Raw genomic sequence first — 25,285 nt, 5'->3', positions numbered from 1 at the left:
AGGGAAGGGGAACCTGAGGTTCTCCAGATGTTTTGTTGGACTCCCAATCTGCATGGTCAGTGGATGGTGGGAGTTGTAGCCCAACAACATCTGGACCATTTGGGTAAATGGTTCCAGATTTCATCCAATACCAAGTCATTAACAGGTCACTGAATCCTGAATTCCTCTCATTTTTCACAACCAGAATCAGGAGTGCTCACAATGATCCGGAGCTCTGTTTTACACATACAACCATCTCCGAACTCTGATATGGCCCTTGCTTTGCTATCGAAGTGAGCTGGGTTCATCTCTCAGAATAAGTGACCATGTAAACAAGTGCTAGGAGTAGCGATCACGGTAAAAGATTACTTCTGAAAACAGCACTGGTGCCAGCTGCATAGGCAGGGACAGTTTGAAAGATCACAGCAGGCAGTACTTTGTGTTAAACATGAGTGAAGCCCTATAAAATACATGAAGATGAGCATGACAGCCAAGTTGATACATGTTGTTACACAGTTGCATGCAGGTTTCAAAATTTGCCAGCGGGAATGTTTGCTTTCTGGCCTTTCAAAGCTGATGAAGCACAAACTAACAAGAGAATCGGATGCAATGCGATTGCAGCTGATCCTGTTATTACCACCAGTGCGTCTCCAAACATCTAAAGTTTCTCAACAAGCCATTTTCTCATGAGCATTAAGATACTATCAAATTTTATGCTGTAACACACTGAGCTGTGAGTTTGGAAATCTAGCAGGCCAGAAGCCTGTACTGAAAACTCGTAATGATTTATTTGTGCATGCATGTGTGTGAGAGAAAATGAACGCCTGAAAGCAGTAAGCCTGCAAAATCAGTTCTGTGCAGGGTCTTTAGAGGGTGAGCAGCTTTTTTTTTTTCACAATCAATTTGATCAGCAAAAGTCTGTATCTGTTTCATGCCAGTTTAATTATTGTGGTTTCCCAGAAGTTGGGGCAGAGCAATCCTGGACGTGGTTTGGATGATACAAAGGCACCCCTCCACTCAGTCTAGCTGATCTCTGCTGGTGAAGGACCTATTGTGTCACTGAAATGTCATCCTCTATGGCCATTTGTCCTACTTTACAGTTCTCGGTTTGAAGGGCTGGCCAATCCAAGTCCAGTTTAAAGGTAAATACCCCTAAGGAGGGGGAGCAATGGTGCCTTGAAATTGCTCATCAATAGTTAGTACTCGGACAGCAGGTGAAGCAGGCACTCAATTCACCTTCTCCAGGGTGAAATGTATTTTATTGCTGTCTAAATGACAGGTTGCCTGATTGCAGCCTTGTTCACAGACGCTCCATGAAAAAGCTGATCAACTGCAGGATTTGTGCAGCACGGCAAACGAACATCTTCGCAGTACGGCCGCGAGGATTCATATTTACTGGCAACTTAAAAAGATTTATTGTGCCAGCCCAGTATCTGTGCAAGATCTTGAATACACTCCCCATGCATGTTTATAGCTAGTGGTCTGGATTTAGTATCTGTTTGGAACGTTGGAAAGGCCAAATAGAAATTGGCTTGGGGTTTATTACAGGCCTTTTGGCAAGAGAGAGTTCTGAAAATAAAATTTGTATGCCAAGTTATTTCTGTCTCCCCTCCATCCTCCTTCACTGAGCCCTGCATTTATCTACTGTCCAGTGAGCTCCCAGCACCAACCCACCATGTTTTGCCTCCCAAGGCTCCACAGAGCGCAGCCCAGGCATTCAGTTCTTATCTTGAGTAGCACTACCACCAGTGAAGCACTGAAGCACAGGAGATCCCTTGCTTAGATCTCTCGATGCCCTCCTAGCCACAAGTTTATTTCCTGACTCTGGAATTTATTTTCACGAAAAGCCAGCTAAAAGTGTCCTAAATCTGCCTTCACCAGCCTGTTGCTCTTTGGATGTTGTTGTTGTTGTTTAGTCGTTTAGTCGTGTCCGACTCTTCGTGGCCCCATGGACCATAGCACGCCAGGCATTCCTGTCTTGCACTGCCTCCCGCAGTTTGGTCAAACTCATGTTCGTAGCTTCGAGAACACTGTCCAACCATCTTGTCCTCTGTTGTCCCCTTCTCCTAGTGCCCTCAATCTTTCCCAACATCAGGGTCTTTTCCAAGGATTCTTCTCTTCTCATGAGGTGGCCAAAGTATTGGATGTTGCTGGACTACAACTCGCATTGGCCTCAGCCGGCACATCTCTAAATAAATCCATTTCGATCAGAGGTCTGAGAGAGGAGGTTAATTCTCTCCCCACCCCCCACCCCACCCCGTGACTTTTTTGTGACAGAAATCAACCCCTCTCCCACCGAAAAAGCTGATAATAATAGCTACATATAAGAGGAAGGCAAATGTCTGTGGTGTGCCTGCCTGTCCCTGTCCCCTCCCGTTGGAATTTATTTATTTATTTATTTATTTATACCCCGACCATCTGGCTGGGTTTCCCCAGCCACTCTGGGCGGCTTCCAACAAAAGATTCAAAATACATTAAAACATCAGTCATTAAAAACTTCCCTAAACAGGGCTGCCTTCAAATGCCTTCTAGACGCCAGATTGTTGTTTATTTCCTTGACATCTGATGGGCGGGTGTTCCACAGGGCGGGCGCCACTACCAAAGAGGCCATCTTATGGTGCTCTTAAGTCTTCATGGTGCTTCGAGGACAGTGTTCTCGAAGCTACGAACATGAGTTTGGCCAACCTGCGGGAGGCAGTGGAAGACAGGAGTGCCTGGCGTGCTATGGTCCATGGGGTCACGAAGAGTCGGACACGACTAAACGACTAAACAACAACAAGTCTTAAATGGTGCTCTTAAGGCTTTTTTAAAAAAAGGATGTTGGGAGATCTGATCCTGCATCTCCCATGAGATGGACCCTAAGTTGTGTACCTCACACAATGGCACACCTTGCAATTCCACCATGGAGGCTGGGCCATCACTTTTAGGGCAAAATGACGCGTTTGATTAGCTAGGTAGCTGGGAGATGGAGGGAGGGTCTCAATCTGGATCAGCCCCCCCTCCCCCGGCATATTTGTGATTTGCATCGGGGGTGGGAACACTCTCTCATTTGCCTCAATGTGATCTTCCCCTCCTTATGCAAACTAGAGGTACAGGGGGTCCAATACAGACTAGTAACGCGGAAAGCTATCTTCATACTGACTGAGACCATTCGTAGAAGTTGGATGGAGATTCCTGCACTGCAGGGGGTTGGACTAGATGATCCTCAGGGTCCCTTCCAACTCTACAGTTCTAAGATTCTATGGCCCACCGGGGATCAGGATTGTCCATCCTGATTGGCAATGTTTTTCCAGACTTTCAGGCGGAGGTTTTCCCTGGAGACGCCGGGAATTGAACCTAGGGAACTTCTGCAAGTAAATCTGATGCTCTGCTCCTGAGCCAGGCCCTTTCCATAGAGCTCCACTGCCCCCATTCCAGAGTCCCAATCTGGATTGGGGCTTTAGGCTACACAGCTAATATAACATACGGTACGGCTTGCAAGTGGATCAAATACAAAAGCTCTAGTCTTTACTCGTATAGCAGTTGCTCCGGCTTTTTCTGCAGCATTGCTAGAACATCTCCAGGACATAAGAATAGCCCTGCTGGACCCAGTATCCTGTTCTCACAGTGACCCACCAGGAGCCTGTGGGAAGCTCACAGGTAGAACCTGAAATGAACACAATAACACTCCGTCCGCGATTTCCAGCTGTAGGTATTCGAAGACTTATTGCCTCTGACACAGTGAAGGTGGAACATGACTATCGTGGCTCACAGTCACGGTGGCCTTACACCTCCTAAATTCATCTAATCATCTTTTCAAACCATCCAAGTTGGTGAACATCGCTACCTCTCGAGGGAGCAAATTCCATAAATTAACTTCATGCTTTGTAAAGAAGCACTTTTGCTGGACAGCTCTAGGCTATAGTGTTATGAGAGACAAAGGAAAACTTCTTTCCTATTCATTTCCTCCCCTCCCCCCCCCCAATGCACGGTTTCCTAGATCTCTATTGTGTCTCCTCTTACTTGTTCTTTCTCTTAACTAAAAATGTCCCCAAAAGTTGTAAACTTTCCTCATAGGGGAGATGCTCCAGCCCCTCCATCATTTCAGTTGCTCTTTCCAGCTCTAAAAAAAGAGAGAGGAGGGAATTCGTTTAAAAGCTTGGGTTGCCGCTCCTCTTAACAGGCCTTTAACAGCAGCCTTTCCACAGAAATTGAGAAGGCGAAGTTATTGTGTATGTCTGAGGCAGGTGAGTAAAACCAGGGAGTGCCCCCAGATTTGGGAATCCTTCGTAATATGGCGCCCTGAGCGAGGCCAAAAATGGGCACCCCCAAATGGATCTTCTCAATTTTGGATCTTCTCAGTTTTGCATCCCCTCGGCTCACAGCCACCTGCACCATCCTAAATCCAGAGCTGGTACCTTTGAAAAACACCACCTAGTACCCTGTTTCTCATATTTTAAGACATACCCATAAAATAAGCCATAGCAGGATTTTTAAGCATTCAAGGAATATAAGACATACCCCGAAAATAAGACATAGTGATAGGCGCAGCAGCAATGCCGGCCGCGGCAGGAGGAGAAGGAAAAAAATAAGACATCCCTTGAAAATAAGCCATAGTGTGTTTTTTTGAGGAAAAAATAAATATAAGACATGTCTTATAATATGAGAAACACGGTAGCTATCAAAAAGAAGAAGAAAAGGCTGTGTACACACCCCTGTTCTCTCTGGATCCAGAGTGTTCCCATTGCTCTGAAGCCACAATCCACATCTACCCTGTAGTTCCTTGAGAAATATTGCATTTTGATGCATTCCCCTGCAAACTAGGTAGCTTCAATCCGATTTGGAGACATAAGCCCTATGAAGACATCTGCACAACCTTCTCCACCCACTGGTGGTACAGACAGAAAAGTGGGCAACTTGGGGGGAAAGCATCCTGCCATACTGCTTTGTGCAACAGCATGCAAATGCAGCTTGAAACACAGCGTGGGGAAATGGCATCACTGTGTTTTAAGCAGGTCATATGAACACAGCCCGGGTGAAGCTAGGGGATGGGTACGACGGACGAGGACATTATGATGGGATGCGGTCACCCTTGCAGGGTGCGATGGATGACGTTATGGGATGGACACCGTGCTCGGGAGACATGTGGCTGGCGGTCAAGCGCTGCGAGTGGCGGTGGTTTTACCTTTGGGTGGAGCTCTGCGGTTGGAAAGACCTTGCAATGTGAACCGCTTCCTAGCAAGAGCTGAGCGCTCAAGATTAAGGCTGGTGGAATAATCAGCTAGGAGAAAGAGGCAGAGGGAAGAGAGAGGTGAGGCAGGGCAGAGGGGGTCAGCCTTGCAGCTTGTGGAGAGAGCAAAGTTAAGAGCTTGTGGGGGGGGGAAGGGGGAGGTGATTAAAAATTTGGAACGCTTGGCCAGCCGTGAGCTTGTGCAGCGAGTGACTAGCTGGGAAGGTGGCTGTGGAAACAAGGATGCAAACTAGCTGAGCCAAACATCCTTCTTGTTATGCAAGGGATAGATTTGACTAGCTAGGTTTCACCTGGGAGCAAAATGGAGAAGGCAGGAAGGTGCTTTGTGGGGAGGGAGGGAACACACAGTTCCAAAAGGAAGACAAGCCAGCAGTAAAGTAAGGGAAAAGAGAATAGTAAAAAAAAAAAAGACAAAAAAACCCTAGTGTCCACAAAACACCGAAGGCTGCTCACAGAATTATGGACCATTGAGTGGAACTCTTTAAAGCATCAAGGCCACATTCCCTTGTTGGCAACCATCCAGGGTGGGCGGAGCCAGAATCAAAAGTGGGTGGAGCAATGGGTGTAGTTCTTACCTTTGTACAGTAGACCACGCTAAAGCCAGGGGTTTCTGCAAATGCTCACACCTCTCCATCCTCCAACCAGGCAAGCAACAGGCATAGTCACAGTTACTTGAGGAGGGGACTTGAGGAGTAGGGTTGGTGAGGGTGGTAGCCTAGGGGGAGAATCTTTAGGGCCTGAGGTTCCCCATTCCCGATGCAGGGAATGTTCTGAAATAGGGCTTCCAGTGCAACAATATGAGCTGCATGTAAAGTATTAAGCTGTAAGCCCTCCTTCATGATGCGCTCACCAGCAGCCATGCCCAAGCAAAGCTGTCTCTTTGCAGGTGCCCCTGGCGCAGCAAATCCTCCCAAAATATTATTTATTTTTACAAATGTTTGAGTGACTTTCCACAATGCTACTTACAAAAAATAATATCATGCTGAAGGAAAAAAATCACGGGGGAAACTCAATACCAAAAAAGAATATGTTAACTGAAATCAAGATAAATATCTACAAATCTGTATAACCACAGTGTCCATGTTGTACGCTTCTGCATACGAAAAGGAAGAAGAAGAGGAAGAGGAAGAGGAAGAGGAAGAAGAAGAAGAAGGAGAAGGAGAAGGAGAAGGAGAAGGAGAAGAGGGGGCCTTTCACTCCCCTTAAGGAGTCTCAAAATGCTCACAATCTCCTTTCCCTTCCTCCCCCACAACAAACACTCTGTGAGATGAATGGGGCTGAGAGACTTCAAAGAAGTGTGACTAGCCCAAGGTCACCCAGCAGCTGCATGTGGAGGAGCGGGGAAGCGAACCCGGTTCACCAGTTTACGAGTCCACCGCGCTTAATCACCATAGCTCATGCCAGAGTGCCATCATTTGCACACTAATTTACCCCCCCTTTTTTTAAAGGAAACACATTGCTTTTCCTTATGACACACCTGTGAACTAAGTTCAAACTTTTCACAACTTTTCATGGAATTTCAGCCACAAAATGACTGAGGATCCCTGACCTGAACATGAAATTAAATCCCAAATCAGCCAGCAGGTGGTGCGTAAGACGGTGCACACAAACTATTGGACGGGTGGTTTGAAAAATAACATAACACTGTGGAGCCGCTCTCCAGCTATTCAGAATGTCTGGAATATGCTACTTGGCAAGACTGACCAAACCTCAAACGGCTGAAACTGCTAGCTTACTAAATGCATAATGTGTAGCCTCATATTTTGAAAACTCCTAAGGTAACAGCACTCTTCCTCTCCAAATCTACAAATGAATGGAATTGCAGGACATGTTTTTCACTGGAGAATGAATGAAGAATTCACACGACCACATGGTCAGTGGTTTGCCTTGTTTGCAAAACAAGTTGCTGGAAACTAGAGAAATGTTTGCCTGATGTAAACTTTCCACCATGCAAATGAGCTGCCAGTTGAATTCAGTTTCTGCTCCCTTGGCACCTCCAGGTAAAAGGATGCTCAGCTAGCTTCAGAAGACCTCTACCTGAGGTCCTGAGGAGCCACTGTTAGTCAGGGGAGACAATACTGATTGAGATAATACAGAGTGTCAGTATGGCCCCTCTGCGCAAGGGCCGACTGATCTAAGTCAAAATCGTAACCAATCAGGGAGCAGTTTTAGCTCAGTAGCAGAGCACAGAAGGCCACAGGTTCAATCCTCAGCAACTCCAGTTAATAAGCGCCTTGAGTGGGAAAGTCTGCCTACATACAATGCGGCATGAAAGTCCAGCACTATGTGCCCAAGCCATCGCTTGATTTTGCACTCATCACTTGATGTTCCAAGTGATAAAAGTCCCAAGCATCACGCAATCAAGTCATAAGAGATGAAAGGATGTCCTGTCCATTCTTGTGTGAAGCGACCCAGCACTTTGCATAACAGCCAAGGCGAGTTCAGTAAGGGTTCGTTCACACTTCTTGTCCTGTTGCTTCTCCCTCCCCCCAAGAGCAATCGACAATTCAAGTTTCCTTTGGATTGATGCTTGCTCTGATTTAGCACCAAAGAGTGGGTTTTCCCTGCTTTCTAGGCATGGGACAAGCAGAAGTGAGGGCGAGCCCTGCGTTGTCATTCAAAGGTGCTTCCAGAAATCCCTGTGTGTGTTATGCCTGCAAAGTGTGGATCAGGACCAGAAGGCAGCCTGCAGTTCACACAGGTCACTTTGAACCCCAAATTTCTGCCCTCTTGTCAAACTGCTGGTGTGGAAAAGGAGAATTTGCTGCTGAAATTTGCAGAGAGAAACAGCATGTGCACCATCTCCTCTTGGTTTCTGCCTTACAGAGTTCTTCCGTCTCTGCACTGCCTACCTCTTTTTTGTCTGGCGTTGGGGCTGATGTTCCTGTCCCGGTTGTTGGACATTTCCAGGCTTGAGAGCTCAGATTTGTTCTCGCACAAACTCAAGGACTTCCTGCCGTACCTTTAGAGACAAAAGAAATGCAACAAGCATTGTTAAAATAGGCACTAAAAGGGCATCGATGTGCAATGGTGCATTGAGGCCATTTCTAGACTTTGAACTTCGTGCTCTTATGGGGAGGGTCCTTTCCAGAGTGCCGGGTGCCTGTTATTCCACTTGCCCTGTTACATCTGGGGGCCCTCCTGCCCAGGTCCTCTGCCCTAAAGCCCAGCCCTCGTGGCACCATCAGAAATGGTCCTCTTGTTGCAGAGTTTCCCCATCTCACCATGAAGGTTAAAAACCTTCCTGTCAGAGTGAGCTTTTGACTGTAAAAATGTACAATGAGAGATGGAAGAGAATTTGCTGGGCATATAATGAGCATGGTAATACAGTATAAATAAGCGCAGCAAGCCAGGCTCAGTCATCTGTGGACCAACTAGATAGATGAGAAACCATTCACAAAATTAGCAGATTGCACTAGCGGATGGGGAAGAAATTTGGGTTTGGTTCAGATTTTAATGCAAACTTCCTTAAGTCCCATTTTCTTGATGCAGTACACGAACTGGAATGAAGCTATCCTTTGAAATTTGCACCTCTACAAATTTCGCAACGCAAAACTTATCCAACCAATAATGTGTACAAAAAAAGAGAGCATATATTAGAGGAAAGTGTGAATTATGCACATATAAGTGAAAATGACAAGCCAAAATGCATTAAATAAGGGAGATTGCTTGCAAAAATGTGAACACCAGGAGATACATGCATGAAAATGCTGACAATTTTTCATGAGAATTTTTTTTTAAAAAAAGTTTTTTAAGTGGGTTTGCCATACGTCGAATCAGCAAAATGTCAGGGGAAACGCCAATGTACAGCAGGGAAAAACCAGATGGGAAAAGCAGCGGAAACAGCTCAAAAAGATGTTAGGTTTAAGTTTCCTTTAAAAAGCTCAACAACTTTGCGGGTGTCAGGAATTTTACTTTTTGAAATATGGCAACTCTATTGTTAACTGATGCGCCAAACTGAACTTAAATCTGGAGAAACGAGAGAAACTGAAATTGGCATATTTGCCCATCTCTATTGCCTTCCTCTGGGAACGACAGGCTGCAGGATTCTCTGGTGAAAAGGGAATGAATGTTTAAAATAGTTTAAACATGTAGTGCAGAGATACCAGAAACGCAGCCAGCCTTCTGGAACAGGCATCCATTATACTTCTTTACAAACTGCAGGGCTCAAATGCCAGCAGGGCTCTCAGCAGAGTGCAGGACATGCAAATCAACAGCAGTTACTGCTTTGGAGTCAAAGGAAAACATCCCCACTACTGAACTGCTCACACAAGCAGTTTGGCTCACCCACGCCCAATTCATGTGCATAGAGGCTGCATAAACCTTCTTGCTCTCAGAAGGGGGGGGATAGATAAATGATTCCAATTTAATTGATTGAGGTAAAGGAGATGGGATAGTTATGGTAAATATTTAAAGTTATGTGTAAGAAACTGCTAAAGTTGATTTGAAACGGAAATCATTTAGGAGGGACCTGGCGAAGTCCCAGAAATAATGGTTTGAAGGTTAGAAGAAAGTTAAATGGAATTTATAGGTATTGTTATTGTGTGTATTGTTTTATTGTATTTTTTTCTTTAAATAATTGTTGTTTTTGTTTTTGAATATGTGTGTTATGTTTTTGTATGTATAAAATTAATAAAAATTATTTTTTCAAAAAAACCTTCTTGCTCTCACCAGCACAATACGGTAGCTGCTCTCTGAAATGGTAGGTAGGAAGGCACAGTAGTGTCTTGCTGCAAAATTTCCTCCTCTTTTCTGTAGTTACTCCCCAGAGGTAACTAAGGGGCAAAGCAGATGTGGCAGGGAGAACTACACCTGTGGCTCACAGGTCTGCCTGGTCCATGTACAAAGTGGCTTACACGAACTGCATGGGAAGTGTGCATGCACACGAAAGCTCATACCAAAATAAAAACTTAGTTGGTCTTTAAGGTGCTACTGAAGGAATTTTTTATTTTACTTCGATCCAGACCAACACGGCTACCTACCTGCATGGGAATGTGCGATGCAAACTCGTATGGATGTGGTCCATCTACTGTGTGTACACTGACCAACAGTGGCTGTCTAGGGTTTCAGACAGAAGTCTTACCCAGCCTTATCTAGATTCAGGTGTTGGTCTGACGCAGTCAAAATAAATTTAAAAAATTGTCCAGTAGCACCTTAGAGACCAACTAAGTTTGTTCTGGGTATAAGCTTTGTGTGCATGGACACTTCTTCAGATACTTCAGGTATCTTTAGAAGTGTGCATGCACACGAAAGCTCATACCCAGCCTTATCTGGATGAGATGCCAGGTTTGGATCTGGGACTTTTTTGTGTGCAAGCACATAATCCGCTGCTGAGCAACCCCTTTCTCAATTAAAGAATCATAGACCCAGGTGGCGCTGTGGGTTAAACCACAGAGTCTAGGACTTGCTGATCAGAAGGTCGGCGGTTCGAATCCCTGCAACGGGGTGAGCTCCCGTTGCTCGGTCCCAGCTCCTGCCCACCTAACAGTTCGAAAGCACATCAAAGTGCAAGTAGATAAATAGGGACTGCTCCGGCGGGAAGGTAAACGGCATTTCCGTGCGCTGTTCTGGTTCGCCTGAAGCAGCTTTGTCATGCTGGCCACATGACCCGGAAGCTGTCTGCGGACAAACACTTGCTCCCTCGGCCTACAGAGCGAGATGAGCGCCGCAACCCCAGAGTCGGACACGACTGGACCTGATGGTCAGGAGAACCTTTACCTTTTACCTTTTTAGAATAGAATCATAGAATAATAGAGTTGGAAGAGACCACAAGGGCCATCCAGTCCAACCCCCTGCCAAGCGGGAAACACCATCAAAGCATTCCTGACATATGGCCGTCAAGCCTCCGCTTAAAGACCTCCAAAGAAGGAGACTCCACCACACTCCTTGGAAGCAAGTTCCACTGCTGAACAGCTCTTACTGTCAGGAAGTTCTTCCTAATGTTTAGGTGGAATCTTCTTTCATGTAGTTTGAATCCATTGCTCCATGTTCACTTCTCTGGAGCAGCAGAAAACAACCTTTCTCCCTCCTCTATATGACATCCTTTTATATATTATACAGCTTGACAATGAATAAGACAGTCCTGCATCTTCAACGTACCCTGCTATCTCATAGAATTATTGAGTTGGAAAGGAACCCGAGGGTCATTTGGTCCAAACCCCTGCAATGCAGGAATATGCAGCTGTTCCTTACGGGGATCGAACCTGCAACCTTGGCATTGTCAACACCACACTCTAACCGACTGAGCTAAGCTCTTGATTTCAATTAGGCCCAGAGAACTCATTGCAAGCTTCACCTCCTCAGCGGCAGCCAGCATCGAAGATGATCAAGCTGGTGAAGCAGCAGTATGGCGATGCACAGACACAGTCTCAGATTCCTTGGGGGGAACCCTGAAGAGGAGGCGACTTGGGCAGCTATGGGCAGGCAGGGACCTTCAGCCTTTGCAACTGCTTCCTGGGGACGAGACCTGCCAAAGATGAGTTGCTGTGCTCATCAGGCCCGGTGCTCCTGTGCAGATCCTGCTTTTGCTAATAAGGAGTTAACACCAACTTTGAATCATGGGATTGTAGAGTTGGACGGGATCCTGGGGGTCATCTAGTCCAACCCCCTACGGGGGTTGCCTTGCCAGCTTAGGTCTTTAGTCCCACCCGTTGCCTCTGAGCCACCCCGACCTACTGTTCCCTTACATGCTATTTATATAGGCAAGAACGAGCCGTCTCAGGAACAGTTTCTTCTCTAGAGCGATTTTGGCCTTAAATGGAAAGCCTGGACTTTGAAGTCATCTTATTTTATTTGTTATTTGTATTATATTTACTGTTTTTAATTAGGTTTTGTAATTTTGGATTATGTGGAATGCTTTATCTGAGTGGATGTAGCAACCGAGTAATTTCGTTGTTCCCGCAAGGGGACAATGGCAATAAAGATATCTTATCTTACCTGCCTCAGTTTCTTCGCAAACACCACCGTCAAAATAAACATATATTCAAAGTCCAAGCAAACTGGTATTACTTCTCAGTTCACTTTATTGCTCTTCCAACTTGCTAACCCGAGGCCACTTTCCCTGAAGAAATGTTACCCAGTTAGAATTTATGGCAGCAATAAAACAATTGGTGCCATATGGTCCCAAAGAGGAATGGCATACATTTAAACACCTCTTCAGACCCGTACATTTCTGAGATGGTGTGTCAGGATTGTATCTGAGCTCATTACTACTGCACTTAGTTGGTCATATGCTCCCTGGGTGCCCCTCATGCATGGAATTTATCTATATAATTTATATTTATCTATATAATTAATACACGTCTCGGTGTAAACAAGAGATCTGTAAAAAAATTATATACAAAATAAATCTCTATGTGATTTACCTGAAATATAACCAGGTTTAAAAAATTCAATATAAATTCAGATAAAAATTCAACAACTTTCAGCTAAAGCTTTTTAAAAGCTAAATAAAAACAGAGTAAAACTATACACAACAGAGAAAACCGAGCTTTGAAGCATCAGACTCCCCAAGTCGCCCACTGGAATGAAAAATAGGCTCTATCGCGTTTAACCAGCTTTTGCCAACCTAGGGTCCTCCGGCTCTTTCAGACTACAACTATCTGTTCCAGTCAACTACAACTCCCATTAGTCCCAAACATGCTCCCTTGAAATAGCTGTCATTTAACCATTTGTGCATGGATACCTGGGTTTACACTGTGAACGGGGAAGAGGGGACTGAAATGGTATCTCTTCAGCAGATGGATGTTAAAAAGCAAACAAACCTGAAGTAAACTGTGTTGCTCAATCTTAAATATAAACGTGGACATCTAAGCAGGCTCAATTCCCCCTTCTCTCTCTTTCTATTCACATTTCTTTTTCCTTCATCACATTATTCCTCTATAAATGAAAACCTTTCTATAAAATACCAATATTATAAAAAAGTGAGGCCAGTTGCAGATTGATAGAAGTGTCACTCTTTTCTCCTACCACCTGCATAAATCAATATTTCCTACTTCTCCCAAAGACATACCGTACTTTGCTTTTTCAATTCCCTCCCACCTCTTTTTTTTTTAACTTTACAGAAACAGAATGGCCTTATATCAAGATGTGCCTCCCATCCCAGGAGGTGTTTCGAGTGCTGCAAGTTTGGCCTCTGACTGTCAACAAAACAACTGCCATAGCAGATCACATGTGGGGCAATTTGGTGGATGCTGTAAAACCCAACTACAGTAATTAAAACTAGCCACCTTCCCTAGGTGGGGCAGCAGAAGTTCTGGCTCCTCCTTTTGCTGAATCTTAGTGAATTTGAATTACTGGGCTTCCCTGTTCCAGAACCACATTCGCATCACTTCATGGGGCGTAGCTGCCCACCCCCCTAAATCAAGTAAAACAATAGAAATACTGAACTAACTGACCAATCACATCGGTTCTGCCCGCCCTAACAAAAGTACTGCTCCCCCCCCAAAAAAAATTTCCTGCATCACTTGGTTTGTTTTCTTTTGATTATCCCAATATACCTTTTGTTTCTGCCTTGCAGGCAGATCTCAAAGGAGAGAGACGGAATGCTACGCTGCAGAGTTGGGAACATCTTCCAGACCCTGGAGCAGGACCAAAAGAACAGCCGTTGCTTTGCCACTCTTCTGACTCATCTGGTCCATTGCACGCCTGACACATCTTAAGCTCTCTGGGCTATGCCAGACACCACTCTGGCAATGGAGATCTAAATTAACAGCAGTCCTTGAAAGGGAGTCTCTGCTGCTTGACAAGCACTGCAGCTCGTCCCCATTTCTTTGCTTTCGTTTTAGCCCTATTTGTCTAGATGAACAATAACACTTTTGAAGGAAATTAATACTGGCCTGAAGACTCACTCGGCAAAGGCATTTCATTTCACATGCTAATTTGGGCCGTCTCTTTGGCTCCTGGATTCCCAATAATATCCCTAGCCTTCTCCTTTTGGCACCGGTGCATTCTCCTCCTTGCCATAAGCCTTACCATGGATTTTGTCACAGGCCTAACCTTCCACTGCTCTGATGACTGGCTTCCCAAATTGACCAGACGAAATCTCAGGCAGTTGAACAAATTTATTATTGGTTTGTCGGCAAAACAATATGGAGCAGTAGGGAAAAACCCATTCCTCATTCTGCCCCAACCCATGGGCATACACAGAGTGCTTTTATAACAAAACTTACCCACACCCACCCCCTCAGAATGTAGCTTCTACAGGATATGCTCTTGTGGTTTATGCTAGACAGGATGGAACAAAGTGTGGCTTAGCTAGAATTTCTTAGAAGTGCTGTGTGTGGTTAGATGCCTCTTTGTGCAAAATGTTGTTCTTGTGCTGAAACAGAGATGACTTCTACTGGCTGCATAAAATGGATTCCCTCTGGTTACTTAGGGCCTGTGTGGCCTGACCAGGATTATTCTGGCCCTGGTCATTGCCACCCTATATTAGTGGGACTTGGTTGGCATCCATCTGTCTCGGGAGACAATGGAGGAGTGAACCTTTGGGGGTGAAGTCAAACTGATGGAAGGTTGCAGCGCCTGCTGTGGCTGTAGAGACTGATATGGGAGAGACATGTTTTGTTGCAGCTGGGGCAGCTGAAGGCGCCCAGTTCTGCTGATGCAGACACACCATGCATGGCGTTTCTTCTCTCTGCGTTCCTCCCAGTAGTCATTCCTCTTGTGGCCGCTGCTGTGGATCCAAAACCTGACTGTCTGACTCCAGGCACTGTGGTCCTCCGAAAGGGTTTCCCACACAGCAAGGATGATGTTGGCAGCCTTCATGCCACGTTTACATATTTGTAGTGCAGAGCTGGTCTGGTGCCTGAAGCCAGCTCCCCCTAGAGCATGTCCTTGGGGATCCTGCCATCTTCCAGGACCAAGCCAGCGTAGACGTCGCTGAGATAGGAGTGCAGACATGCTAGGAAAGTGGGCTTGGGGGAGCACAATCTTTGTTTGACTTTCTCCTGCCATGGGATGCCCAAAATCTTCCTGATGCAGCACATGTGGAATGTGTTGAGGCATCACTGCTGGGCCTGGCGGGTGTCAGTTGCCCACGACTCACTTCCATAAAGCAGTGTACTCAACAGTCAGCCTGGCAGACCCTCATCTTGGTATCACATTCTTCCAGGTAATTTGGAAAAGGAGGAAGCAGTGGACCGAGGCAAGGAACCGCAGGCCTGTGGACCTAAGGGGCCCTCCTGGCCTCTCTGCCTGGCCCCCAGGACCCTTCCTAGTCCTCACCACCTGCCCTCAAAAGTCCTGCTCTGCACCCTCCCCAAGTGCTTTTGCCTGGCTGAAATGCAACTTGGAGCTCTGATAATGCCTCTTGCTTGCTTAAATGGAGAGTTGTGTGGAAGGGGAGGCAGAAACACCTGGCTTTTACTATGCAAAGCTAAGAGTTAGACCTGTCGCTCTACCCACTTCGGCTTCAGACGCAACCCACCTCTGGCATGCGGCCCCTGGAAGGTTGCCCTTGAGGAAATGTGGCCCTCGAGCCGAGAACGTTTCCTCACTCCAGGAAGGAAGGGCGGAGGAAGCAGTGGGCCCAGTGAAGGAGGAACTGGAGAATCTAACTGGGATCTAACAGAAGTGGCCACTGGGGAAAGGGGCTGCAAGTGGAGGCTGAGATAGGAGTCCCTAGCACATACAGTGGTACCTTGGTTAAGAACAGCTTAGTTTATGAACAACTTGGATTAAGAATGCTGCAAACCCGGAAGTAGGTGTTTTGGTTTGTGAACTTTGCCTTGGAAGCAGAACATGTTCCGCTTCCTGTTGAGTGTGTTCCATTTGTAAATTGAGTCCCCTGCTGCTATGGGAAAGCACCCCTCAGTTTAAGAACGCTTTGGTTTAAGAACAGACTTCCGGAACAGATTAAGTTCGTAAATCAAGGTACCACTGTACATGAGCAAAGGAGGGGGGAATCAGGCAACGGCGGCAGAATATATGGAGCAATAAGCAGGGAACACCAGGGACGAACAGCTCAGAGGCACCAGAGGAAAGGTGCCTGCACTATGTAAGGAACAGTTTAGCAATAGTTGAGCAATAGATATTAGCAATATATATATATATAGGGTTGAGCAAGCAGAACGAGGGGATGGCAACAGGCTCCCCACCCCACACCAAGTTGCTAATCAATTTAATCAGGCTGAAAATGCCTTCCTGGTTTTCAGTATATATTCCATGAGCCTCTCAGTGTAAAGCAAATTGAGATGCAAAGCAGCCCCACCCAAGGTGCAATTCTCCTGTTGTCCTGGTTATATCTTGGCTGTGAGTCCTGGAAGAACTGCTCCCTGCCTTCAGTGTCTTGTTCCACTTGGCTCAGGAGGAAGGAGACCCAGCCACAAAACCTGAGGCTGCTGCTAAAGATGCTCGGGTTTGGGGGTTGTTGCGGGGAGGGTTGCTGCTGGTGGTGCTGTTTTTTTGTATCTGTATTTCAGATCTTGTGATTTATGTGAAAATTGTTCAGTTTGTGTATTTTTTATTTAAATAATAATAATAATAATAATAATAATAATAATAATAATAATAATTTATTTATACCCCGCCCATCTGGCTGGGTTTCACCAGCCACTCTGGGCGGCTTCCAACCGGACCTCAGTGTACGGGCAGAACGATGGAGGTGGAGACGTTCCTTCATATATAAAATATATTTATATTTATATTATTTATATTTATATTATTATTGCAGCATGACTTTTGTCACGTTGCAGTTCCATATTGTTTTATTTATGCATTTATATATTTATGTATTTGTTATTAAATCTGTATTTGGCCCTTCATCTGTAGATCTCAGGGTGCTCCACAACATTAAAATACAATATAAAAACCACAAACTAGATAAGATAAACAACAACAAACCTCCTCCCCCATGTTGTAAGCAGCTTTGAGCACGGTTTGAACTGTGGAAAGGTGGCATAAAAAGATAAAGGACGTCTGACCATTAAGTCCAGTCACGAACGACTCTGAGGTTGCGGTGCTCATCTCGCTTTACATCCGGTGTTTGTCCGCAGACAGTTTTTCCGGGTCATGTGGCCAGCATGACTAAGCCGCTTCTGGCGAAACCAGAGCAGTGCACGGAAACGCCGTTTACCTTCCCGCTGGAGCGGTACCTATTTATCTACTTGCACTTCATGCTTTCAAACTGCTAGGTTGACAGGAGCTGGGACCGAGCAACGGGAGCTCACCCCGTCACAGGGATTCGAACCGCCAACCTTCCGATCGGCAAGCCCTAGGCTCAGTGGTTTAGACCACAGCGCCACCCTAAAAGTATGTACCGGTATGTATGTATGTATGTATGTATGTATGTATGTATGTATGTATATCTGGTATGCTTTGCAGTGTAAGTGGATTGTATGACACCCACGTGCTTTCAAAAATGAAACAGCATACTATAAAATAGCATACTAGACAGCAATTACCTGGAGGAGCTGAATGAATTCATGGGTGCGTGATACACACTCTCGGTGATTCTTTGGTGTAGTTGGCTTGCCTCTGTTAAAAAAGAAAACAAGGAAAGGTTGGATTTGTGCAGCATTCAACGATGTTTTACTCAGCATAGACCTACTGAAATTAATGACCACGACTAAGTTAGGTCTATTAATTTTAATAAGTTTTCTCTGAGTGGTACCCTCCCTGTTGAATGCCCTCCCATCAGATGTCAAGGAGATAAGGAAATACACAAATTTTAGAAGACATCTGAAGGCAGCCCTATATCAGGAAGTTTTAAATGTTCCGTGCCTTTCTATGATTTTATATGTGCTGGGAGCCGCCCAGAGTGGCTGGGAGAAAACCAGCCAGATGCGCAGGGTATAAATAATAAAAATTATTATTAAGTGCCGCCCTAGGTGATTTGTTGTGCACAAGCAGTAGGAGAGTGACCTAGATCACACATGGCGCAAGTTAACGATGAGTTGCCCCACAGGCAATCAAACCAATCCTAGCATAGCTTTCCAAAGTTTGTTTCAAGCCAGTCTGACTTCATGGCCAGGTGACCAAGCGAACCATGGTTAATGAAGAGTGCTGTGTTCAGATGCAACATCAAGCCATGGTTAAAACAAACCAAGGTTTCTAAGCCAGAAACAGCCCGTGGCTTCAGATCACCAGACAGTAAAGAAACCATAGTTAAGCTATTGGGCAGGGTTCACATTTAATAACAACCCACAGTTTTAGTAGGATGTGTGAACCAGGCAAACATAAACCCCATGCCCAGGTTCTTCAGCTAACAGGGCCGGATGAATCATGAACCTCATTGGGCCACCTGCCTCAGGTGGTGGGTGGAGAAGGGCAGGAGACTGTGCCCCCCTTCTGCCAAATGAAGAGCATCTTGCTGGACTGTCTCGCCAGAGTGGTGCATGCTCTAGTTACTTGTAGTACTTGAACTAGTTACTTGTAGTACTTGAACTACGTACTGCAATGCACTCTACATGGGGCTACCTTTGAAGGTGACCCGGAAACTACAACTAATCCAGAATGTGGCAGCTAGACTGGTGATTGGGAGTGGCCACCAAGACCACATAACACTGATCTTGAAAGACCTACATTAGCTCCCAGTACGTTCCCTAGCATAATTCAAAGTGTCAGTGCTGACCTTTAAAACCCTAAATGGCCTGGGCCCAGTATACCTCGAGAAGCATCTCCACCCCATCATTTAGCCAGACACTGAGGTCCAGCGCCAAGGGCCTTCTGGCGGTCCCCTCACTGCGAGAAGCAAAGTTACAGGGAACCAGGCAGAGGGCCTTCTCGGTAGTGGTGCCCACCCTCCCATCAGATATCAAGGAAATAAACAACTATCTGACATTTAGAAGACATCTGAAGGCAGCCCTGTTTAGGGAAGTTTTTAATTACTGATGTTTTAATGTATTATTAATCTTTTGTTGGAAGTCGCCTAGAGTGGCTGGGGAAACCCAGCCAGATGGGCGGGGTAGAAATAATAAATTATTATTATTACCCGTGAACTGTCAATTTACTGGCCGTCTGACTGGCAAGTCAACGGTCACTGCTACCTGCTCATTGCGGCAGCTGCTCTTCCCCCTTCCTGTTTGCCTGCTTGTGCAGGTTTGGGGTTTTTTTGGTAACATTGTTTTGATTCACTTTCATCTTCAAACCGCTTGACATGGTTGCACTAAGATATATCTTTGTCTGCATTAGAGAATATGACATGCAACAATTACAGCAAAGGCACAGCCATCACGGCGAGTCGCCGCTGGTGACAGTGAATCTGTCTAACCCACTTTTAAAGCCATCCTTTGTTGGCGGCTGCCAGAATGGTGTGAATTGCATAGTTTTAATATGTGATGTGTGAATAAGCTCTTCCTTTCTTTCATCTGTGAACATGCCACAGAATCACAGAATCATAGAGTTGGAAGAGACCACAAGGGCCATCCAGTCCAACCCCCTGCCAAGCAGGAAACACTATCAAAGCATTCTTGACATATGCCTGTCAAGCCTCTGCTTAAAGACCTCCAAAGAAGGAGACTCCACCACACTTCTTGGCAGCAAATTCCACTGTCGAACAGCTCTTACTGTCAGGAAGTTCTTCCTAATGTTTAGGTGGAATCTTCTTTCTTGAAGTTTGAATCCATTGCTCCGTGTCTGCTTCTCTGGAGCAGCAGAAAACAATCTTTCTCCCTCCTCCATATGACATCCTTTCATATATTTGAACATGGCTATCATATCACCCCTTAACCTTCTCTTCTCCAGGCTAAACATACCCAGCTCCCTAAGCCGTTCCTCATAAGGCGTCCGGTCCAGGCCTTTGACCATTTTGGTTGCCCTCTTCTGGACACGTTCCAGCTTGTCAGTTTCCTTCTTGAACTGTGGTGCCCAGAAATGGACACAGTACTCCAGGTGAGGTCTGACCAGAGCACAATACAGAGGTTGCCTGTGGCATCTTCAGACACCGAATGCAGGTTACAGTTCATATTACCTACGCATGTAAAACGCAATATGCATAGGCCCAGATCATGTGGCCAATTGCTGGATTCCATCCAGGAAATTGGCTGTGTGAACTAGATCTCTGTGCACTGGATTTTATGTGCATAGGCAGGTATTTGGATGTTACACCCTGGATGGAAATCCAATGACAAAGGAGACAGGTGTACCTGAAGGACAGGGGTGCTCTCTTCCAGGCATATGGGTTGGATCTGGCAGAGGTATCCTCCAACGTCACCTGGCTCAATGTCACTTGAGTGATTTGTTCCAAGAAGAGAGGGACAGGAAGCACTTTGTTCCCACGTGCTTCCCCTCCCACCAACTAAAATAGTTTGTCAGGAGCAAGGCACAGTTAGGATGCTCTGCAGGAAAGCCCGACTTACAGCCCCTTCCACAAGGTCAATGTTTCCTGCTCTTTTGATAGCTGAGGACCAACCTTTGCCTGCAAACACACCACACATGAGAAGCGTTATTGCTTCTCCCAAAGAATCCTGGGAACTGTATTTTCGTGAAGGGTGCTGGGAATTGTGGCTCTCTGAGGGGTATACTACAGTTCCCAGGATTCTCAGGGGGAGGCCATAGGATTCAAATGCATGGTGTGTACACACTCGCGATGGTATAAATGCAGAAAGTGTCAATAATGTCAACAGCAAGTGTCAGAAGTGTGTCGTTCCTAGGAAGCATCCAGCACACAGCCTTAACCCAGCCTGTGCCAACCTTGGTGCCCTCCAGACATTTTGGACTACAATTCCCATCAGCCCCACCCAGCAAAACTGCAGGTTGAGATTGATGGAAATTCAGGAGATTAAATGATCTGATCAAGGCAGAACTGCAGCAAAACGAACCTCCCCAAGGAGCCTGATTAGGTGAAGGCAAGGCCAGAACAGTGACTCACACAGAGACACAGTGGGTGGAGGCACAGCAGTGGGTGGATCTGTGAGCTCAAAAGGACCTATAAAAATATAATTAATTTATTGTTCATTACATGAACACAGTTCTCTTGTGACATCAGTTTGGGAAATATTAAGCCCTCGGAAAAGGGAGGGGTGGGGAATACAGCTGTGATGCACACATATCAAACCATTCCGTCTGCAGTGCCCTACCTCTGCAAGCTTCCAGTTGTCCTGTCAGGACCTTTCTAATCTCAGAAACCCAGGTGTTCTTCAGCTCCACGGAAGCAGCCTACGGGAGAAAAAAAGACAGGTGTAAATCACAAGTGATTCAGGCAGCCACCTTGAATAGCCTTGAATAGTTCATGTGGATTCATCTGCGCTGCCATATGCCCTCTTTCAGATCATGAGAGTATTCCTCCACCAGGAAATCTGCATCCACAGATATAAAATTCCTTCCCTTCCTATTGATGACATCTGTCCTCAAAAAATGATTTCTGCAGGCAAAAGGTTCAGGGATGAAGCTAACCCATACCTGCCAAGTCTTCTGCTGAAAAATGCGGGATCAGCAGCGGCGCGGCACCGGACGTTGCGTAGAGGCAAATTCCGGTGCCGCTCTGCCCGATTTCCGGTGCCCACACATGGGCAGAGCGGCTCTCAAAATGGAGGCTCCCTGGCAGGTAGGAAATCCCGGGGATTTCTGGGATTTTTCTCCATTTGGGAGAACAGCGGGAAACGGATTAAAATCCGGGAGTTTCCCGCGAAAAACGGGATACTTGGCAGCTAAGAGCTAACCCCACCCCCACCCCCACCCCTTTGGCTTGGAACAGTGTTTCAATGAGGAAGGATAAAGAAGAAGAAGAAGAAGAAGAAGAAGAAGAAGAAGAAGAAGAAGAAGAAGAAGAAGAAGAAGAAGAAGAAGAAGAAGAAGAAGAAGAAGAAGAAGTGCTGAATGAAATGAAAATCCGGCTGGATGAATATTCAGGCACCTGGGGAAATTTTTTTAAAAGCCTACCTGAAGCATGGGGTAAATGCGCATGTTCCATCACAGACAGCTACTGGTGTGTGGAGTGGGGAGAATTTGTGAGGGGAAAGCTGGACTGAGCCCTAGGAGACAAGAGTCCGCAGCCTTAAAGCTCTCTGAGGTACCCTGGGAGGGCAACCGTCTCCCAGTCTGGCCTATTTAGCTCGCAGGTTGTTGTGATGATAAGGAGAGCTGCGTTTGCCACCTTTAACTCCTCGGAGGAAAGGTGGGATATAAATGCAATAATAAATAAGTAAATAAATTAAAAGGCATATGGTGGGGATTGAATCTGCCATTTAACCCTAAGCAAATAGTGGCTTGCTGTACTTAACGCTGTCTAGTGAATTTGCAGCTGTGGAGATCTCAGCTAGGAACAACTCGGCTCAGACTCTTATGAGACATGTCTTATGTCTTGGGAGCCATGTGTGACTCCCAACAGGTTCCCTTTCACTCCCTCCGTCATCTCCACACCTGCCCAACTATCATACCAGTGGGATTAATAATATCTGGGAGTAGGTTAGAGGAAAGGCAGGTGGAGATACCCTGTTTCTCATATTTTAAGACATACCCATAAAATAAGCCATAGCAGGATTTTTAAGCTTTCAAGGAATATAAGCCATACCCCGAAAATAAGACATAGTGATAGGCGCAGCAGCAATGCCGGCCGTGGCTGGAGGAGGAGGAAAAAAATAAGACATCCCTTGAAAATAAGCCATAGTGTGTTTTTTTGAGGAAAAAATGAATATAAGACGTGTCTTATAATATGAGAAACACGGTATGAAAAAGCATGGCTTACAGTACCTGAATAATATAGACTTCTTCTCTGCCATTGTACCAGATCTCAAATTTCTTGTTATCGCCTTTGACATTTTCAGTAATACCAACCGTGCTCATCTGTTGGAAAGAGAACTTTGAATGTAGAACACAATATTTTGCCTCCGCAATATAGAATGATATTGCTTTCCCTAACCCTTTTTAGTTCATATAACAGAGCACATGAAATCAGTACAATATGCAGTTGTTGTTGTTGTTGTTGTTGTTGTTGTTGTTGTTGTTGTTAAGATTTATATACTGCCCTTCATCACAAGATCTCAGGGCAGTTCACAAGATAAAAAAGACAAGAGCACAAATAGGATAGCTTAGTTGGTAGAGCAGGAGACTCTTAATCTCAGGGTCATGGATTTGACCCCCACATTGGGCAAAGAGATTCCTGCATTGTAGGGTGTTGGACTAGACGGGACCTTGTGGCCCCTTCCAGCTCTACAATTCTATGAATGTGCCAGGCCTGTAGACTCCACGATAACCAAGCCCACTCGCACAGAGACCATGTATCATTGCCTCAGTTTATATATAAACTGTTGTGAGGATGAAATGGGGAGGAAGTGCACCATCTTGAGCTCCTTGGAAGATAAAGCTGGTATACAAATCAAAATAATCATAATCATAATCAAATAATAATTTATTATTTATACCCCGCCCATCTGGCTGGGTTTCCCCAGCCACTCTGGGCGGCTTCCAACAAAAGATTAAAAAAACATTAAAACATCAGTCATTAAAAGCTTCCCTAAACAGGGCTGCCTTCAGATGTCTTCTAGACGTCAGATAGTTGTTTATTTATTTGACATCTGATGGGTGTTCCACAGGGCGGGAGCCATTACCAAGAAGGCCCTCTGCCTGGTTTCCTGTAACCTCACATCTCGCATTGAGGGAACTGCCAGAAGGCCCTCGACTGAATGATTGGGATCTACAAAAGGTCTGATCACAGGTAAGTGCATGGTAGATCATGCCTCAAATCTTAGCTTAGCAAGTCAGACTGTTTGTGAAACTGGATTTTTTTCTCCTGGGGCCAAGAAAATACTTCAAAAGCAGGCAGAGCCTGCTGTATTACCAAAAGTCTTACACAAGAAGTGACGCTGAAATGCTACGAGCACCCGCAGAAACAAAGCTGAAATTGCTGCTTAGTTTGTTGACAGTGTACAATCTCCCTTCTCCTTCCATGTGAAGGCAGAAGTTGTATAGTTTCCCTCACTCCTATTAAAAAAAAATAAACCAGCAATCCAAAGACAAGCGTGGAAACGCAATGCTAAAAGCAGTTCTAAAACAAGAAAGATGCAGAATTAACCTCCTTGTCTATGTAGAGTTTGCAAGAAAAATTTAGTTGTCACCGTTGCTATTGTTTTAACTGATTTTATTACCTGCCCTTGGGGTGGGTTACAGCAATGAAAACACAACATTAAAAACAGTTTTCAACACTTTATAATCATTAAAAGGGTGGGTCCTAAAGATGTAAAGATACATATATCAAAAGCCGTGGTAAAGAGGTTTGGCCTCAATAGCTCTGGAGCTCAAAGGCTCTGCTGACTCTCCCTGGGCTGGCCCTACAGTTTGGCAGAGTGAGAAAGCTGCCTCAGGTGGCAGATACTGGGAGGTGGGAAGGAACGGCAAGGGGTCGAAGGACAGAGCTGTCTATTTCAGGCAGCTTGCCCTGCACACCCACCCACAAGCTCGCCTGCTGGCCTCGGGTTAGTGGAGGATGTGCCCTCTTGCCAGAGTTGAAGTCAAAGTTTTTTTTGTGCAGCATTTCTAGACTCACACCCATGATTTAAAGTGCCATGTCTGAGCACTTTTCTTTTGCCCTGTTTTACTGACTTGGTTAGCATGAATGACACTGCAGTTAACACAAATCCTGGCACTATCCCTAGAGTTCCGTTTAGTTACACTTTGTGGGATCAGTCTGAGTTCTCGTATAGCCTGCTGATGTGGACAGGATACTTGCAGGGTTCAGCTGACCACAGACCTTGCCGATCCCTGCACATCTTGGCTTGCATAATCTCGAAGAGTGGGGTTGAATGCTGGATTCTGAGAGGGAATGGTTCCAGGTGCTTTGAAGGAGTACATCCCCTCCTGAAGAAGTCCTCTCGGGACCCAGAGGTGTTAGATTGCAAATGCCCCCTTTTAGGATAAGGTATTTGAGAGGATGGTGTCTGAGCAAATGTAGTTGTGCTTGGATGAAGCTGAGTATCTGGGTCTTTTTCAATCCAGATTCCACCCTGGTTTCAGCACATAAATTGGTTTGGTCGCCCTGATCAATTGCCATTATAGAGAGAGGGGTGGAGGGAGCACAACCCTATTGATTCTTACCAATATTTTACTTTCTGCTTGGGTGTGCAAATGAGTTCTCCGTGGGTTAGGGGCATCACATATGATGCCAGGTGTGGCGCAGGTGAGCATACCAAACTTCTCCCGCTC

At 45.6% G+C, this 25,285-nt stretch overlaps 1 protein-coding gene across 4 annotated transcripts in view; it reads right to left on the bottom strand.

Annotated features, from left to right (window-relative positions):
• The window catches only part of MCF2L2 (MCF.2 cell line derived transforming sequence-like 2), a 198,808-nt gene that overhangs the window by 18,258 nt on the left and 155,265 nt on the right, over positions 1-25,285 (bottom strand). For all 4 annotated transcript variants that reach the window (XM_060274348.1, XM_060274349.1, XM_060274350.1 and 1 more), the window contains exons 23-26: positions 22,838-22,930; positions 21,226-21,304; positions 17,611-17,683; positions 8,062-8,171 (exon numbers count right to left, since the gene is read on the bottom strand). In XM_060274348.1, the coding sequence (XP_060130331.1) occupies positions 8,062-8,171; positions 17,611-17,683; positions 21,226-21,304; positions 22,838-22,930 (355 nt within the window). The remainder of the gene's footprint in view (positions 1-8,061; positions 8,172-17,610; positions 17,684-21,225; positions 21,305-22,837; positions 22,931-25,285) is intronic.

The sequence above is a fragment of the Zootoca vivipara genome, chromosome 5 (assembly GCF_963506605.1).
Source record: "Zootoca vivipara chromosome 5, rZooViv1.1, whole genome shotgun sequence".
NCBI classification, from domain to species: Eukaryota; Metazoa; Chordata; class Lepidosauria; order Squamata; family Lacertidae; genus Zootoca; species Zootoca vivipara.
This window is presented reverse-complemented; position numbering and strand designations above follow the sequence as displayed.